This window comes from Agelaius tricolor, unplaced genomic scaffold, assembly GCF_023055355.1.
Source record: "Agelaius tricolor isolate 1412-34295 unplaced genomic scaffold, bAgeTri1.0.p SCAF_30, whole genome shotgun sequence".
Lineage (NCBI taxonomy): Eukaryota > Metazoa > Chordata > Aves > Passeriformes > Icteridae > Agelaius > Agelaius tricolor.
In genome coordinates, this window is record NW_027269290.1 from 4,318,105 (window position 1) to 4,332,540 (window position 14,436).

The following is a 14,436-nucleotide window of genomic DNA, read 5'->3' on the forward strand; positions in this document are numbered from 1 at the left end:
ATCCCTTCCCCAGGATTTCATCTCCTGGGAAGCTGAGAAGCCTCAGGAAAAAAAATGAAAACAATAATTATCTGATTTGCTTCTCCTGTGTTTTGCTGCTTTGGAAGGTGGTTGGAGATTGTTTATCCAACAGGTGAGTGTTTGATTGGTTTCATGTCAATTGTTTTAACTTAATGACCAATCACAGTCCAGCTGTGTCAGGACTGGAAGGAGTCAGGAGTTTTCATTATCGTTCTTGTTAAGCCTTCTGTCTGTATCCTTTCTGTATAATATAATATAATGTAATATAATGTAATGTAATGTAATATAATGTAATATAATTAGTAAAATATAATGAATATACTATAATGTAACATAATATAACATAACATAGTATAGCATAATATAATATAGTAAAATATTATGTTATATTATATTATGAAATAAGATAAAATATTAATCTTCTAAGAACATAGAATCAAATTCTCTCATCTCTTCCCTCCTCCTTCGGGGTTTTCTGCAAATTCAGCAGGGCAGGAGGAGCCTGAGAGAGTGGGGCTCTCAAAATGGGTCTGAAATCCAAGTGGGTGATTTGATTCTGCAGCTGCTGCTTGGGTTGGCTTTGCTGTGTGCCTTCCTGCACCAGGCAGCAAAGGAGGCACAAAAACAACAAAAAAAAGCTGCAGACTAATCCAGCCTCCTTGACTGTTCAAAGGAAGTGATATGGCAGGAAAATGAGAGCTTTTCATCAGCAGGTAAGGCTTCTGAAGGGAGCCCCAGCAGCCTTTCATGTGGGGGAAGCAGAGCTTTGAACAGCTCAGCATGGAAACCCAGCCTCAGCACTGGGGCTGCAAGAGCCACTCAGCTGCCACTTGCTCAAATCAAATCTGGGACATAAAAGTACTTCTGGGTACCTTATATTTAAAAAAAAAATTTATATATATATATATTTTTTTAAATATATATATAAAATATATATATATATATATATATATATATATATATATATATATTATAAATATAAAAATATATATATTATAAATATATATAAAATTATATATATAATTTTAATATTATATATTATTACAAATAAAATATAAATATATTTATTTTTGAATATATATATTCAAAACTAAATATATTTATATTTTATTTATAATAATATATAATATTAAAATAAGATATAATATTATATATAATATATTAAAAATATATAATATATAATAATATATAGATATTATTTTATTATTTTATAATAATAAAAATAAAATATCTATTTTAATTTTTATTATTAATTTATATATTTAAAATAGATAAAATAATAAAAATAAAAATATATAAAGATTTATAAATAATATATATAAATATATATAATAAAATTATAAATTAATGCTAAAATTCCAAATTAAATAAATTAATATTCAAGTGTGGTTCTAGGCTTTAGAGAGACCTGGACCCTGTGCTCTATAGACACCTTCTATTACAGCACATTTTTATTAGTGAATATAGATAAATATCCCCCCCTCCACCACTACCAGAAATCCCATTTGTTTCATGTGATATTAATGTCTAGATTTGTGTTAAGCAAACAGAACCAAAGGACATGAGATCTAAACCAGTGTTTTATCCATAAATGCAAAGCAATTTGAATCCCTCACCAACACAAACAAGATACAACACTCACAGGGGGCAAAAAATAAAATGCACAATTGCATGAAGTAGCAGCAATAAAGGCTCCACTTGTGAATAATCTGATTTATTTCAGATGAAAACCCATTTACAGCTATTCTGCAGCAGAACACAACACAATTTCACCTAAGTGGGCTGCAGTGATCAGCAGAGGTCCCAGATTCAAAGAGACTCTGGATTTAAACATGAAAGGAAATGTGGCTGCAGCCAGTGCTAAGGAACATCCTGAATAATTCACACACCCGCTCCCAGCCCCTGCAGATGCTCAGACTATAAAGCAGGAGTTCATAATTATAATAATTGATGCCAAGGAGTTGCTCTTCCCCTCTTGCTCAGAGCAGAGCTGGCAGAGAGGAAAAACAGAGAGAAAAATCCCAGTTTTGGTGGGGTTTTAATGGTCTTGTGCCACTCTGGTAGAGAGCAAAAACAGAGAGAAAAATCCCAGTTTTGGTGGGTTTTTAATGGTTTTGTGCCATTCTGGTAGAGAGGAAAAACAGAGGGAAAAATCCCAGTTTTGGTGGGTTTTTAATGGTTTTGTGCCACTGTGGCAGCCAGCAAAAGCAGAGGGAGAAATCCCAGTTTTGGTGGGTTTTTAATTGTATTGTGCCACTTTGGTAGAGAGGAAAAACAGAGGGAGAAATCCCAGTTTTGCTGGGGTTTTAATGGTTTTGTGCCATTCTGGCAAAGAGAAAAAGCAGAGGGAAAAAATCCCAGTTTTGGTGGGTTTTTAATGGTTTTGTGCCACTCCGGTAGAGAGCAAAAGCAGAGGGAAAAATCCCAGTTTTGGTGGGTTTTTAATGGTTTTGTGCCACTTTGGTAGAGAGGAAAAGCAGAGGGAAAAATCCCAGTTTTGGTGGGTTTTTAATGGTTTTGTGCCACTGTGGCAGCCAGCAAAAGCAGAGGGAAAAATCCCAGTTTTGGTGGGTTTTTAATGGTTTTGTGCCACTTTGGTAGAGAGGAAAAGCAGAGGGAAAAATCCCAGTTTTGGTGGGTTTTTAATGGTTTTGTGCCACTCTGGCAAAGAGAAAAAGCAGAGGGAAAAAATCCCAGTTTTGGTGGGTTTTTAATTGTTTTGTGCCACTCTGGTAAAGAGGAAAAACAGAGAGAAAAAATCCCAGTTTTGGTGGGTTTTTAATGGTTTTGTGCCACTCTGGCAAAGAGCAAAAGCAGAGGGAGAAATCCCAGTTTTGGTGAGTTTTTAATGGCTTTAATTCCAGCAAAAAAAGCATCTTTTAGCACCACCAAAAGTGGCTTTTTGCAAAGGAAAAGCTTTTCTGGTGAAGGGACAATTTAGAGCTCTGCAGCAGGAGGAATGAATAAATAAGTAAGATTTCAAATTCCCAGCACTGCCATTAAAAATATCAATACCTTACTTTCACTTTGTTTAGCAAATTCTGGAAGCTCTTCCTTCCAGGGGTAGAGAAATCAGCAGAATTCATTATTTGGCTCAAAAAATGACCTGTCAGAGCCTGGCACCCAGAAATGATCCCCAGTCCATGAAACTGCACTCCAGATCAGAAATTGCTCCTAAAATCTGATTTTTTTTAGCAAATCCATGTCCTTCCTTAGGATCCCATCCATGACAGGGCTCAAAAATTGAGCCAATTATGCCCTGAAATAGAAAACTGTTTCTGGAGTGCTGATTTGCCTGAATATTTGGCTTTGAGGCTCTAATTGCAATAAACTGTAACGAAACAATTCCCTCTATACATTTTACTGACATAAGAAATTTCAGGGAAGGCCCTGAAACTCGGTAAATCTGATTTTTTTACCCCAAATTTCACCACAGGGTCAATGTGCCACAGCCTGAGAAAGAACCCTGAGTCACTTTTCAGAAGGAGGAAGGCCAGAAAATAAATCTCAGTGTCGTGACCCAACAAATCACTAAGGAAGGACAAAATAAAAGGCATTTTTGAGCCACTGAACACTGAGTTCTGCTTTTAAGGAAGAGAACTTGCTCAGCAACAGCAAAATTTTCATCAAGCAAGAGGTTTTTCCATTCAACATTGTGAGGAGAAGAAAAATCCCCACACAGCACATGAGAATTTGGGGAAACATCCTCCTTCCTCTTCCTCCTCCTCCTCTTTGGGGTCTCCAGTGGATTTAGTGAGAAACAAAAAGCAGAGATGGGAAAATCTCCCTCTAAAAGGAGCTGTTGAGCTGAGGGGCAAATAAGCTCACACCACACAAACCCCAAGATTTTGGGCATATTTGGAAATTATTCCCCTGTCTCTGGCTCTTTTTTTAAACAATCACTGCAGCAAAGTGTGTGAAGGTGAGATCTGGGGGGAGACAACATTCAGAGAGCTGAAAAAACACAAAAAAAGAGGGGAAAAAATGGGATTTATGGAGCAGGGATTGCAGCATTTCTTAGGCAGAAATCAGAAAAATCCCCACACAGCACATGAGAATTTGGGGAAACATCCTCCTTCCTCTTCCTCCTCCTCCTCTTTGGGGTCTCCAGTGGATTTAATGAGAAACAAAAAGCAGAGATGGGAAAATCTCCCTCTAAAAGGAGCTGTTGAGCTGAGGGGCAAATAAGCTCACACCACACAAACCCCAAGATTTTGGGCATATTTGGAAATTATTCCCCTGTCTCTGGCTCTTTTTTTAAACAATCACTGCAGCAAAGTGTGCAAAGGTGAGATCTGGGGGGAGACAACACTCAGAGAGCTGAAAAAACACGAAAAAAGAGGGGGAAAAATGGGATTTATGGAGCTTTATGGAGTAGGGATTGCAGCATTTCTCAGGCAGAAATCAGAAAAATCCCCACACAGCACATGAGAATTTGGGGAAACATCCTCCTTCCTCTTCCTCCTCCTCCTCTTTGGGGTCTCCAGTGGATTTAATGAGAAACAAAAAGCAGAGATGGGAAAATCTCCCTCTAAAAGGAGCTGTTCTGCTGAGAGCTGAGGGGCAAATAAGCTCACACCACACAAACCCCAAGATTTTGGGCATATTTGGAAATAATTCCCCTGTCTCTGGCTCTTTTTTAAAGCGTCGCTGCAGCAAAGTGTGTGAAGGTGAGATCTGGGGGGAGACAACACTCAGAGAGCTGAAAAAACATGAAAAAAGAGGGGAAAAAATGGGATTTATGGAGCTTTATGGAGCAGGGATTGCAGCATTTCTCAGGCAGAAGTCAGAAAAATCCCCACACAGCACATGAGAATTTGGGGAAACATCCTCCCTCCTCTTCCTCCTCCTCCTCTTTGGGGTCTCCAGTGGATTTAATGAGAAACAAAAAGCAGAGATGGGAAAACCTCCCTCTAAAAGGAGCTGTTCTGCTGAGAGCTGAGGGGCAAATAAGCTCACACCACACAAACCCCAAGATTTTGGGCATATTTGGAAATAATTCCCCTGTCTCTGGCTCTTTTTTAAAGTGTCCCTGCAGCAAAGTGTGTGAAGGTGAGATCTGGGGGGAGACAACACTCAGAGAGCTGAAAAAACACGAAAAAAGAGGGGAAAAAATGGGATTTATGGAGCTTTAGAGCAGGGATTGCAGCATTTCTCAGGCAGAAGTCAAACACTTCTCCCTTCTGCCTGAGGAGATGCCAAGAAATGAGTTTGATTTACCGTGTAGAGTTCATTCAAAACCTTCATCAGGTCCTCCTGGAGCTGCAGTCCCACTTCCTTGCTCTGCAACAGAACAGAGAAATGAAAGTTAACAGAGGAAGAGGCTGCAGAGGAAGTGAGCAAGGGGCAGCCACAAATAATGGAGGCTCAATGAAGCAGCACTGGTAAATCCAATCAGTGGCTGTGCTGCAGCAGGGGTGTTAATAAAGTGGAATTTCAGATGGGCACTGTCAGGGGGGAAAGAAAGAAAAAAGAAAAGGAAAAAAAAGGGGAAAAGGGGAAAAAAGGGGGAAAAAAGGGGAAAAAAAAGGGGAAAAAAGGGGGGAAAAGGAAAGAAAAAAGAAAAATGAAAGGGAAAAAAAGGAAAAAGGGGAAAAAAAGAGGAAAAAGGGAAAGAAAAAAAGGAAAAAAGGAAGAAAAGGGAAAAAAGGGGGGAAAAGGGGAAAAAAAGGGGGGGAAATGAAAAAAAAAGTAAAAAAATTAAAAGGGAAAAAAGAAAAAACAAGAAAAGGAAGAAAAAAAGGGGAAAAAAGAAAAAAAAAGAAAGCTCAATGGAACACAGATGGAAATTTCAATGAGAATGTGAAATTTCAATGAGAATGTGAAATTTTCAATTTTTAAGCCTGAAAATACAGAATTTTCCCATTTTCACGAGATCAAGGAAGACTGTGGATGTAGGACAGCTTGGTGTGGAAGCAGAAGGAAAGCAGGATATGGAAACCACAACATAACAGGAATAACTTAATTCAGTTTATAGATTTTATTCATTCCCTGCCCACTAAGGCAGCATTTGTGTGCTCCAAGTCTCATGTTACAAGTGTTTAATATCTACTGGGGCAAGCAAATTTGATAAATTCAAGATTATTTCTGCCTACAACATTCAGGAAAAGAAAGAGATAAAGAGGCAGTGCAGCCAAACCCAGGCTTAAACCAACATTTCTGCCCAGGAAGTCAAGATAGTGCTAAGCCATGAGGAAAAAACCCAACAACACACTGATAAATTGAAAAGCCAGAAGAGAAAGATTATGTGATTTAAATTTGAATTATTCTTTGCTCCACACTGTCCAGTTCAGCAGTGCTTGGAGTTTCTGAGATTAAAAAAATGCTTTATTAGAGATCTTTTTTTTTTTTATTATTATTTTGGGGTGTCGTGGTTCAGACCAGCCTGGAATTGCTCTGCTGGCAGCACAATGGGATTCCCAGGTATCCAGTGCCCAACCATGTGGATTTTCCACATGTTCCAATCCCATATTCCTCAGCCTGCTGCCCATCAGACACAAACACTGACAAAAGGAAAGCTTTTCCTAATTTAGAGAGACTTTCTTGATTCCAAACAGGGTTTTGTCCCCATAAATATCCTCAATTAAGTGGAAAGGGCAGGGAAAGGTGCCTGCTCCAGCAGCCCAGGGAATCTCCCAGCTAAAATCAGGGCAGAAAATGGGTTTTAAACCCAGCAGGGCAGGCAGATGCTGAGCTGCTACCTGGCCTGTCCTGAGGCCCCTCTGCCACAGAATAAATCTGCTTTTATTAACATTTTTATTAACATTTTTATTAACATTAACATTTGCCAGTCACTTCACAATACCCATACATAAAAATCTAAAAGATTTTTAGATCAAACTGAAAAGAATCAGTTTGTTCAGACACTGCTCTAATTTAGAGAAAAGCACAGAGCTGGTGATTCCTAACCTCCAGGAGAGTTTGAGGAACTCAAACCCACGGGATTTCACCTCTGGAAGCAGCAGGAGCTGAGATCTGGGGTGTTCTGGCTGCCTGTCCTGGACTGCCAAGGGAATTGTATTTTATTACAGATATATTATTTATCTGTATGGCAGCTGTCTCCTGTTCAGTGGGCATTTTCCTCGTCTCTTCCACGACTCCTCCCTCCGGAGGGATAATAATATTGTATATAATAATAATAATTATCTGCTGATATTATAATAATAATAATCTGCTGATATTATAATAATCTGCTGATAAGAGGCCATGGAATGTCCCTGCATGGCTGATAAGAACTACAGCATCCCATTGGGAGATGTGAGCCCAGGGGGAGGAGCCAAGCATTCCTACCCAGATATAATCTGGAGATTCTGGAACACCAGCCAAGCATTCCTGCCTGGATATAATCTGGAGATTCTGGAACACCAGCCAAGCATTCCTGCCTGGATATAATCTGGAGATTCTGGAACACCAGCCAAGCATTCCTGCCTGGATATAATCTGGAGATTCTGGAACACCAGCCAAGCATTCCTACCTGGATATAATCTGGAGATTCTGGAACACCAGCACAGCTTCTGCACTGGATTGCCCAGAGGAACAGCAGCTGCCTCTGCCCCTGGATCTTCAGAGGCAGAGACTGCACCTTTCTCCAGGATCCCTGCTCCAGCAGAACCAGCCCTGGCACTGCAGGAGGGCTGAGCCACAATTCCAATGGTTCTGCTGCCAGCACCCTGACCCACAGGGTGTCAGGCTGGGTTCTGACTCTGGCAGTGTTGGTTTGGTTCACTGCATTCTTTATTTTATCCTTTTATTTTCTTCCCCAATAAAGAACTGTTATTTTGCTCCCATATTTTTGCCTGAGAGCTCCTTAATTTCCAATTGATAACAATTTGGAGGGAGGGGGTTCACATTTTCCATTTCAGGGGAGGCTCCTGCCCTCCTTAGCACACACCTGCCTTTCCAAACCAAGAGTGCCTTTTGCTCCCCATGGAGGTGATTAATGGGAGGGACTGCCTGCAGTGCCCTGAGCACTGATCTTTTCACACACAAAGACTTTCCACACACACCCCCAGTGCTGCTGCAACTGCCTGGCCTGGCCCCATCATCTGCCTCTCACCCCTGCTCTTTCCAGCCCATTTTGCTCATTTCTTGCACTGAAAAATTGCTCATTTGCTGCACAAATTGCTGAAGCATCAATTATAGGACAGATTAAAATGAATGTTTTAATGCAGGTTGGGGTTGAAGGGGTAAAGATGATGCCAAATTGTCAAAACACAAAACTCTCTGTGCTTCCAAATGAGCTCTTAAGAAAGGAGCTGCTGGATTGCTGGGCTGGAAAAATCCTTTCCATTAGGATGAAGGTAAAACAGATCACAGGGGACATCAGAACAAGAGCTGTGCAATGAGCACTGTTAATGTAAAATTGTTCCCTGCACTGATTCCACCAAAAAAAAATGTCTAGGTGAAAAAAAAGCTGAGCTGGCTGACCCTGATAAATGAAAATACATTGGAGGAAGCAGAAGGGTTTGCTTGGGAAAGTCAGAGGAAAATGGATTGGATGTCAGGAAAAAGTTGTTGCTTGAGTGCAGTGGAGGGAGGTGGAGGTGATGCACAGAGGGAATTTCCCTGAATTCCCAAAGAATTCCAAGTGCAGATTAAAGGCTGCTGATCCCACTGCCATCCAGGCACGAGAGATTCCAGCATCATGCCAGAAAATAGCACAGAATTATGAATAAAATCCATGCCAAGGAAAGACAACAAAGCCCTGGCAGTTGTCAATGTCTCAGTGTCAATTACTATTGCAGCAGCCAATTCTGTATTGTTCTGTATTTTCTCTATTATTCTGTGTGTTTTGCAAAGGAAGAACAATTCATTTTGTAAACAAGGCAATAAATAAAAGATATTCTGATCAGCTTTGCTGTGATCCACTCCTGGTTTTACCTGCAACCAAGTCTATCTCCCTTAACCTAAGGAAGGGCTTGTGCAACAAAATCTCAATTAATTGGTTCCACTAATGAGCTGGGTGTGTGTGTGGGGTGGGGGTGTGCCCATAAACTGTCTGTCCTTCTTATCTGAGCAGGTTAAACCCTTCTCCTGTAGATCTGGGAGATGATCTGGCTGGAAGAGCATCCCTGGGACAGGCACAGGAGCTCCCTGCACACCTGAGCGGGGCAGGGAGAGGTCACAGAGAGACCTTCCACAGAACCAGCAGGCTGGAATCACCTTCAGGATCATTAAATCCAACCCAGCCCCAACACCTCAACTGAGCCCTGGCACCCAGAGCCACATCCAGGCTTTGTTAAACACCCCCAGGGATGGGGACTCCACCACCTCCCCAGGCAGAACATTCCAGAACTTTATTGTCAGATTATGCTCTTTTCTGACCCAGAGATGGGGCAACTCAGAGGCATCTTAAAAACTTTTATTCCCTTTTCAGTCTCATGTGAAGGGTGAGACAATACAGATGTTATAATTCACACCATCACAATCAAAAGTTAACTATTTCCTAATTACAACACATTAGAAGCCTTTCTTGGCCTATCAGCTTTTGCCACACCACGCTGTAAATGCCTAATTCTCTACAAATTCATTTCCCACACTTTATCACCCTTTCAGGAGAAAACTTTTCCCTGCTGTCCAGCCTGTATTTCCCTTGGTGCAGCTCGGGGCTGTGTGCTCTGGTTGTGTCAGTGCCTGCAGACAGAGCCCAGCCCCAGCTGAGCACAGGCACCTTTCAGGAGCTGCAGAGTGATGGGGGCAGCCCTGAGTCTCCTTTGCTCCAGGCTGAGCACCCCCAGCTCCCTCAGGGCTTCCTCACAGGGTTTTGGGCTGTTCCAAACCCATCTCAGCGTCATTGCCTGCTCTGGATGAGGAGGACGACGAGGAGGAGACCTTCCCTTCCCTACAAACCAGGGGGGTGATGAGCACCCCTTCTCTTCCCTGCAAACCATGGAGGTGATGAGCACACCTTCCCTTCCCTTCCCTTCCCTTCCCTTCCCTTCCCTTCCCTTCCCTTCCCTTCCCTTCCCTTCCCTTCCCTTCCCTTCCCTTCCCTTCCCTTCCCTTCCCTTCCCTTCCCTTCCCTTCCCTTTTCCCTCAAACCCTGGAGGTGTTGAACACCTTTTCCCTTCCCCTGCACACCAGGGAAGCACCATCAGCCCCCAGGGAAGCCCAGCAGGATGTGGCCAGGCAGGGGATGCAGGTTTTCCCCAGCTCAGGAGGCTGCTGTGAGCACACACACACACACACTACTCCTTTGTTACTCCAGGGTGTATCTGCACCATGTGCAGGGCTGGAGGTTCTGCCACCCCTGGCTCAAACATAAATTCCCAGCACGGGGGGGGGCCCTGCCAGCTCCTCAACAGCCTCTTTGTTCCAGCCCTCCTCCCCTCCACCTCCCCTCTAATTTAATCAAGATGTTTTTGGGATCTACTGCGGGGCTGTTCCGCATTCCACCCAACATTAACGACTTCAGCTTCCAAATATTTGGGGGGATAATAAAGAGGAGAGCTCAGGAATGCTGTCAACATTCTCCAGCCCCAGCAAGGTCCTCCCAAGCCTGACAGAAAGATGGGATGGCTTCAAAATCAACATTTCCTGAGGTGCTTTCCCCATAAACCCAATGACAGCTCAAGCCACGGGAGGGTGAATGTGTAACACACCAAGATAAGACATTTTTATCTAATTTGCTGCCTCAAATTATGTCAGAGGGTGACAGCTGGAGCTGGAGCCCAAATCTGCTGATTCTGGAACTGCTCTGGAACAGTACCAGGTGTCTGCATCTTTTCAAAAGTAAGAATTAAATGTGCCTAGGTGGAGAACACACATTAAATATTCCCATGTTGCTTGAGTGAGGGTAAGGATGCCAGGAGGGGAGCAGGGACATAGCACAGAGGCACCAACTCTGCCCCTCAGTGAGGGTTTTACCCGTGGCATTTGCACATTTACAAATTTACACCGTGGTGGAAAAATATTTGTACAAATGTGTCCAGCTTTGTAACCATTAACTCGTGTCCTGTGGTGGCTTTTCCATGTGTGGGGTGCTTCAAGATTTGTCATTTTCTGCTACCACAGCAGCAAGAGGCACAGTGCAGCTGTAAAGTAGGTCATGACAGACCCCTTCAGAGAATTAATAATTCCTTTTCCTTGATTACTGCAAGGCTTTTGACCAACTCATTGTGGATTTTTTATTTCACATCAAACACCCTGCAGTGTACCAGGAGATAAAACTGGGGGGGTTTCCCACCATCAAAGGTTCTAAATAGGAGGAGAATTTCAAACCCTCAGATTGGTTTTCTTGATTCCAAACAGGGTTTTGTCCCCATAAATATCCTCAATTAAGTGGAAAGGGCAGGGAAAGGTCCCTGCTCCAGCAGCCCAGGGAATTTCCCAGCTAAAATCAGAGCAGAAAATGGGTTTTAAACCCAGCAGGGCAGGCAGATGCTGAGCTGCTACCTGGCCTGTCCTGAGGCCCCTCTGCCACAGAATAAATCTGCTTTTCTACCCATTACCATTTGCCAGTTACTTCCCAGTATCCATAGGTAAAAATCTGTCAAACTGAAAAGAATCTGTTCGTTCAGACACTGCTCAAAGTGAGGCTTCCACAGTCTGTTCTTTTAAAAAAAGGTAATTTTCTTTTTTTTTTTTTCTTTTTTCCTTCAATTTGAACAAGATTATCAGGCTGCTTCTAGGAAAATTTCAAAGAGACAACAGAGAAAGAGTGATTAAAGAGACCAAATTAAAGAGACTGCTGCTCAAAGGTCTGTACATGTATAAATAATCCCAAGGGATCCCACTCAAAAGATACATCTGGAGGCAAGAAAACCTGATAACCATGCAAGGAACAGGAAGAAAACCTGATAACCATGCAGAGAAATGAAGGGTCACATTAAATAGAGAGGGTGACAGGGGGATAGAGGGAAAAAAGGAAATCAAAGCAGGAATCAGCACAAATAGAAGAATATTTTGTGTGGGAAAAAAATACATATATAAATATAAAAACAGAGAGGGTGACAGGGGGATGGAGGGAAAAGGAAATCAAAGCAGGAATCAGCTCAAATAGAAGAATATTTTGGGGGGGAAAAACAGATGTAAAACCCATATATAAATATAAAACCCATATATACCATAAAAACCCATATATTAAAATAAAAAAATATATAGATATAGAAATATATATATATAGATATAGAAATGCAATATAGAAATAAAAATATATATATAGATATAGGAATGCAGAAAGAAATAAATAATGGGGCTGTGCTGAAGGAGGACAAGCAGGAGAAATCAAAGGGAGATGAAGGAATGAAAAGGAGCAGACATCAAAGCAGGATGATTTTCCAGGAGAGGGAGAGGTGACCAGAATAGCAACACTGGTGGCACCAGGGCTGGGAACTGCAGCCCTGGAGCAGAGCCAGCCCTAAATCATTAACTGTGCCCAAACAAGAAAACATCACCTCCTCCCCAAGGTGGAACTATTTGTCACTGGGACAATCCCCCCACCTCCAGAGTTTTATTTGCTGGAAATGTGGTTATTTCACCATTTATCTTCCCCAGAACTGCACTGACACCACCCCTGGGGGCAGAGAAATCCCAGATTGCCACTGACAGCACCAGGATTCATCTTCAGGACTGTCAGACCCTGAGCAGGAGCATCTCACACCCACACCTAAAAGTGTTTCCTCAGGAGAAACCAAACCAAGGGCATGGAAAAGCACAGTGCTCCAAGAATTCCTGCAGCTCAGCTGAGAGCGCCCACACGGCTCAGACATGGCAAGGCTCTGATAGAGGAAAAGGGACCCAGGGAAGTAACAAAGCTCAGAGTGAGGGACAAGGGGCAGACACACAATGTTCACCCAGCAGCACGCAGGGCTGGCTCTGGCAAAAGCACAGAACTGCTCTGATCAGCATTGAGAGCTCTGAAGTGGCTGGCAGCTCCCACCCATCCACCATGAATCCCTTCATCCCTGCCTTCATCCCCTTATCCATCCATCCATCCATCCATGGATTCCATCCATCCATCCATCCATCCATCCATCCATCCATCATCCATGGATTCCATCCATCCATGGATTCCATCCATCCATCCCTCCATCCATCCATCCATCCATCCATGGATTCCATCCATCCATCCATCCATCTATCATCCATCCATCCATCCATCCATCCATCCATCCATCCATCCATCATCCATCCCTCCATCATCCATCCATCATCCATCCATTCCTCCATCCATCCATCCATCCATCCATCCCTCCATCCATCCCTCCATCCATCCATCATCCATCCATCCATCATCCATCCATGGATTCCATCCATCCATCCATCCATCCATCCATCCATCCATCCATGGATTCCATCCATCATCCATGGATTCCATCCATCCATGGATTCCATCCATCCATCCCTCCATCCATCCATCATCCATCCATGGATTCCATCCATCCATCCATCATCCATCCATCCATCCATCCATCCATCCATCCATCCATCCATCATCCATCCCTCCATCATCCATCCATCATCCATCCATTCCTCCATCCATCCATCCATCCATCCATCCATCATCCATCCATCCTTCCATCATCCATCCCTCCATCGTCCATCCATCCCTCCATCCATCCATCCATCATCCATCCATCCATCCATCCATCATCCATCATCCATCCATCCATCCATCCATCATCCATCCATCCATCCATCCATCCATCATCCATCCATCATCCATCCATCCATCCATCATCCATCCATCCATCCATCCTCCATCCATCATCCATCCATCCATGGATTCCATCCATCCATCCATCCATCCATCCTCCATCCATCATCCATCCATCCATGGATTCCATCCATCCATCCCTCCATCCATCCATCCATCAATCATCCATCCATCCATGGATTCCACCCATCCCTCCATCCAGCCCTGGGGTGGGGTCTGTGACAGGACCTCCATCTCCTCATTCTGTCAGTTCCTGGAGAAAGAGCCCAGCCCCACCTGACTAAAATCACCTTTTTCATTCCCTTTTCTTTTCCCTTCCCTTTTTCCTTCCCTTTCCTTTCCTTTCCTTTCCTTTCCTTTCCTTTCCTTTCCTTTCCTTTCCTTTCCTTTCCTTTCCTTTCCTTTCCTTTCCTTTCCTTTCCTTTCCTTTCCTTTCCCTTTCCTTTCCTTTCCTCCCAGCCCTTATCTCACCCACCCAGCCCTGATCACAGCTCCACTCTGTCCTTTGAAAAGCTCTCCACACCCTCAGAGATGCAGCAGCTCAAGAGCTCAGTGCCAAAAGGGACCTCAAGCACCTCCTTTTTCCCTGCCTGTCCTCCCCACCTCACCTGCTCCATCCCAGCATGACACAAAACACTGATCTGAGAAAAACCAAGGAAAAAAAGAAATCCAAGGAAAGGATTTTCTGCCTCAGGATCTGCTTTTCCCTCAGCAGATGAGGATTTCTGTGTCACCCTCCTCTCCACATTTCATGGCAT

At 43.0% G+C, this 14,436-nt stretch overlaps 1 protein-coding gene across 3 annotated transcripts in view; it reads right to left on the bottom strand.

Annotated features, from left to right (window-relative positions):
* The window catches only part of SRGAP2 (SLIT-ROBO Rho GTPase activating protein 2), a 123,020-nt gene that overhangs the window by 59,734 nt on the left and 48,850 nt on the right, over positions 1-14,436 (bottom strand). For all 3 annotated transcript variants that reach the window (XM_071450434.1, XM_071450433.1, XM_071450435.1), the window contains exon 5: positions 5,242-5,304. In XM_071450434.1, coding sequence (XP_071306535.1) covers positions 5,242-5,304 — 63 coding nt within the window. The remainder of the gene's footprint in view (positions 1-5,241; positions 5,305-14,436) is intronic.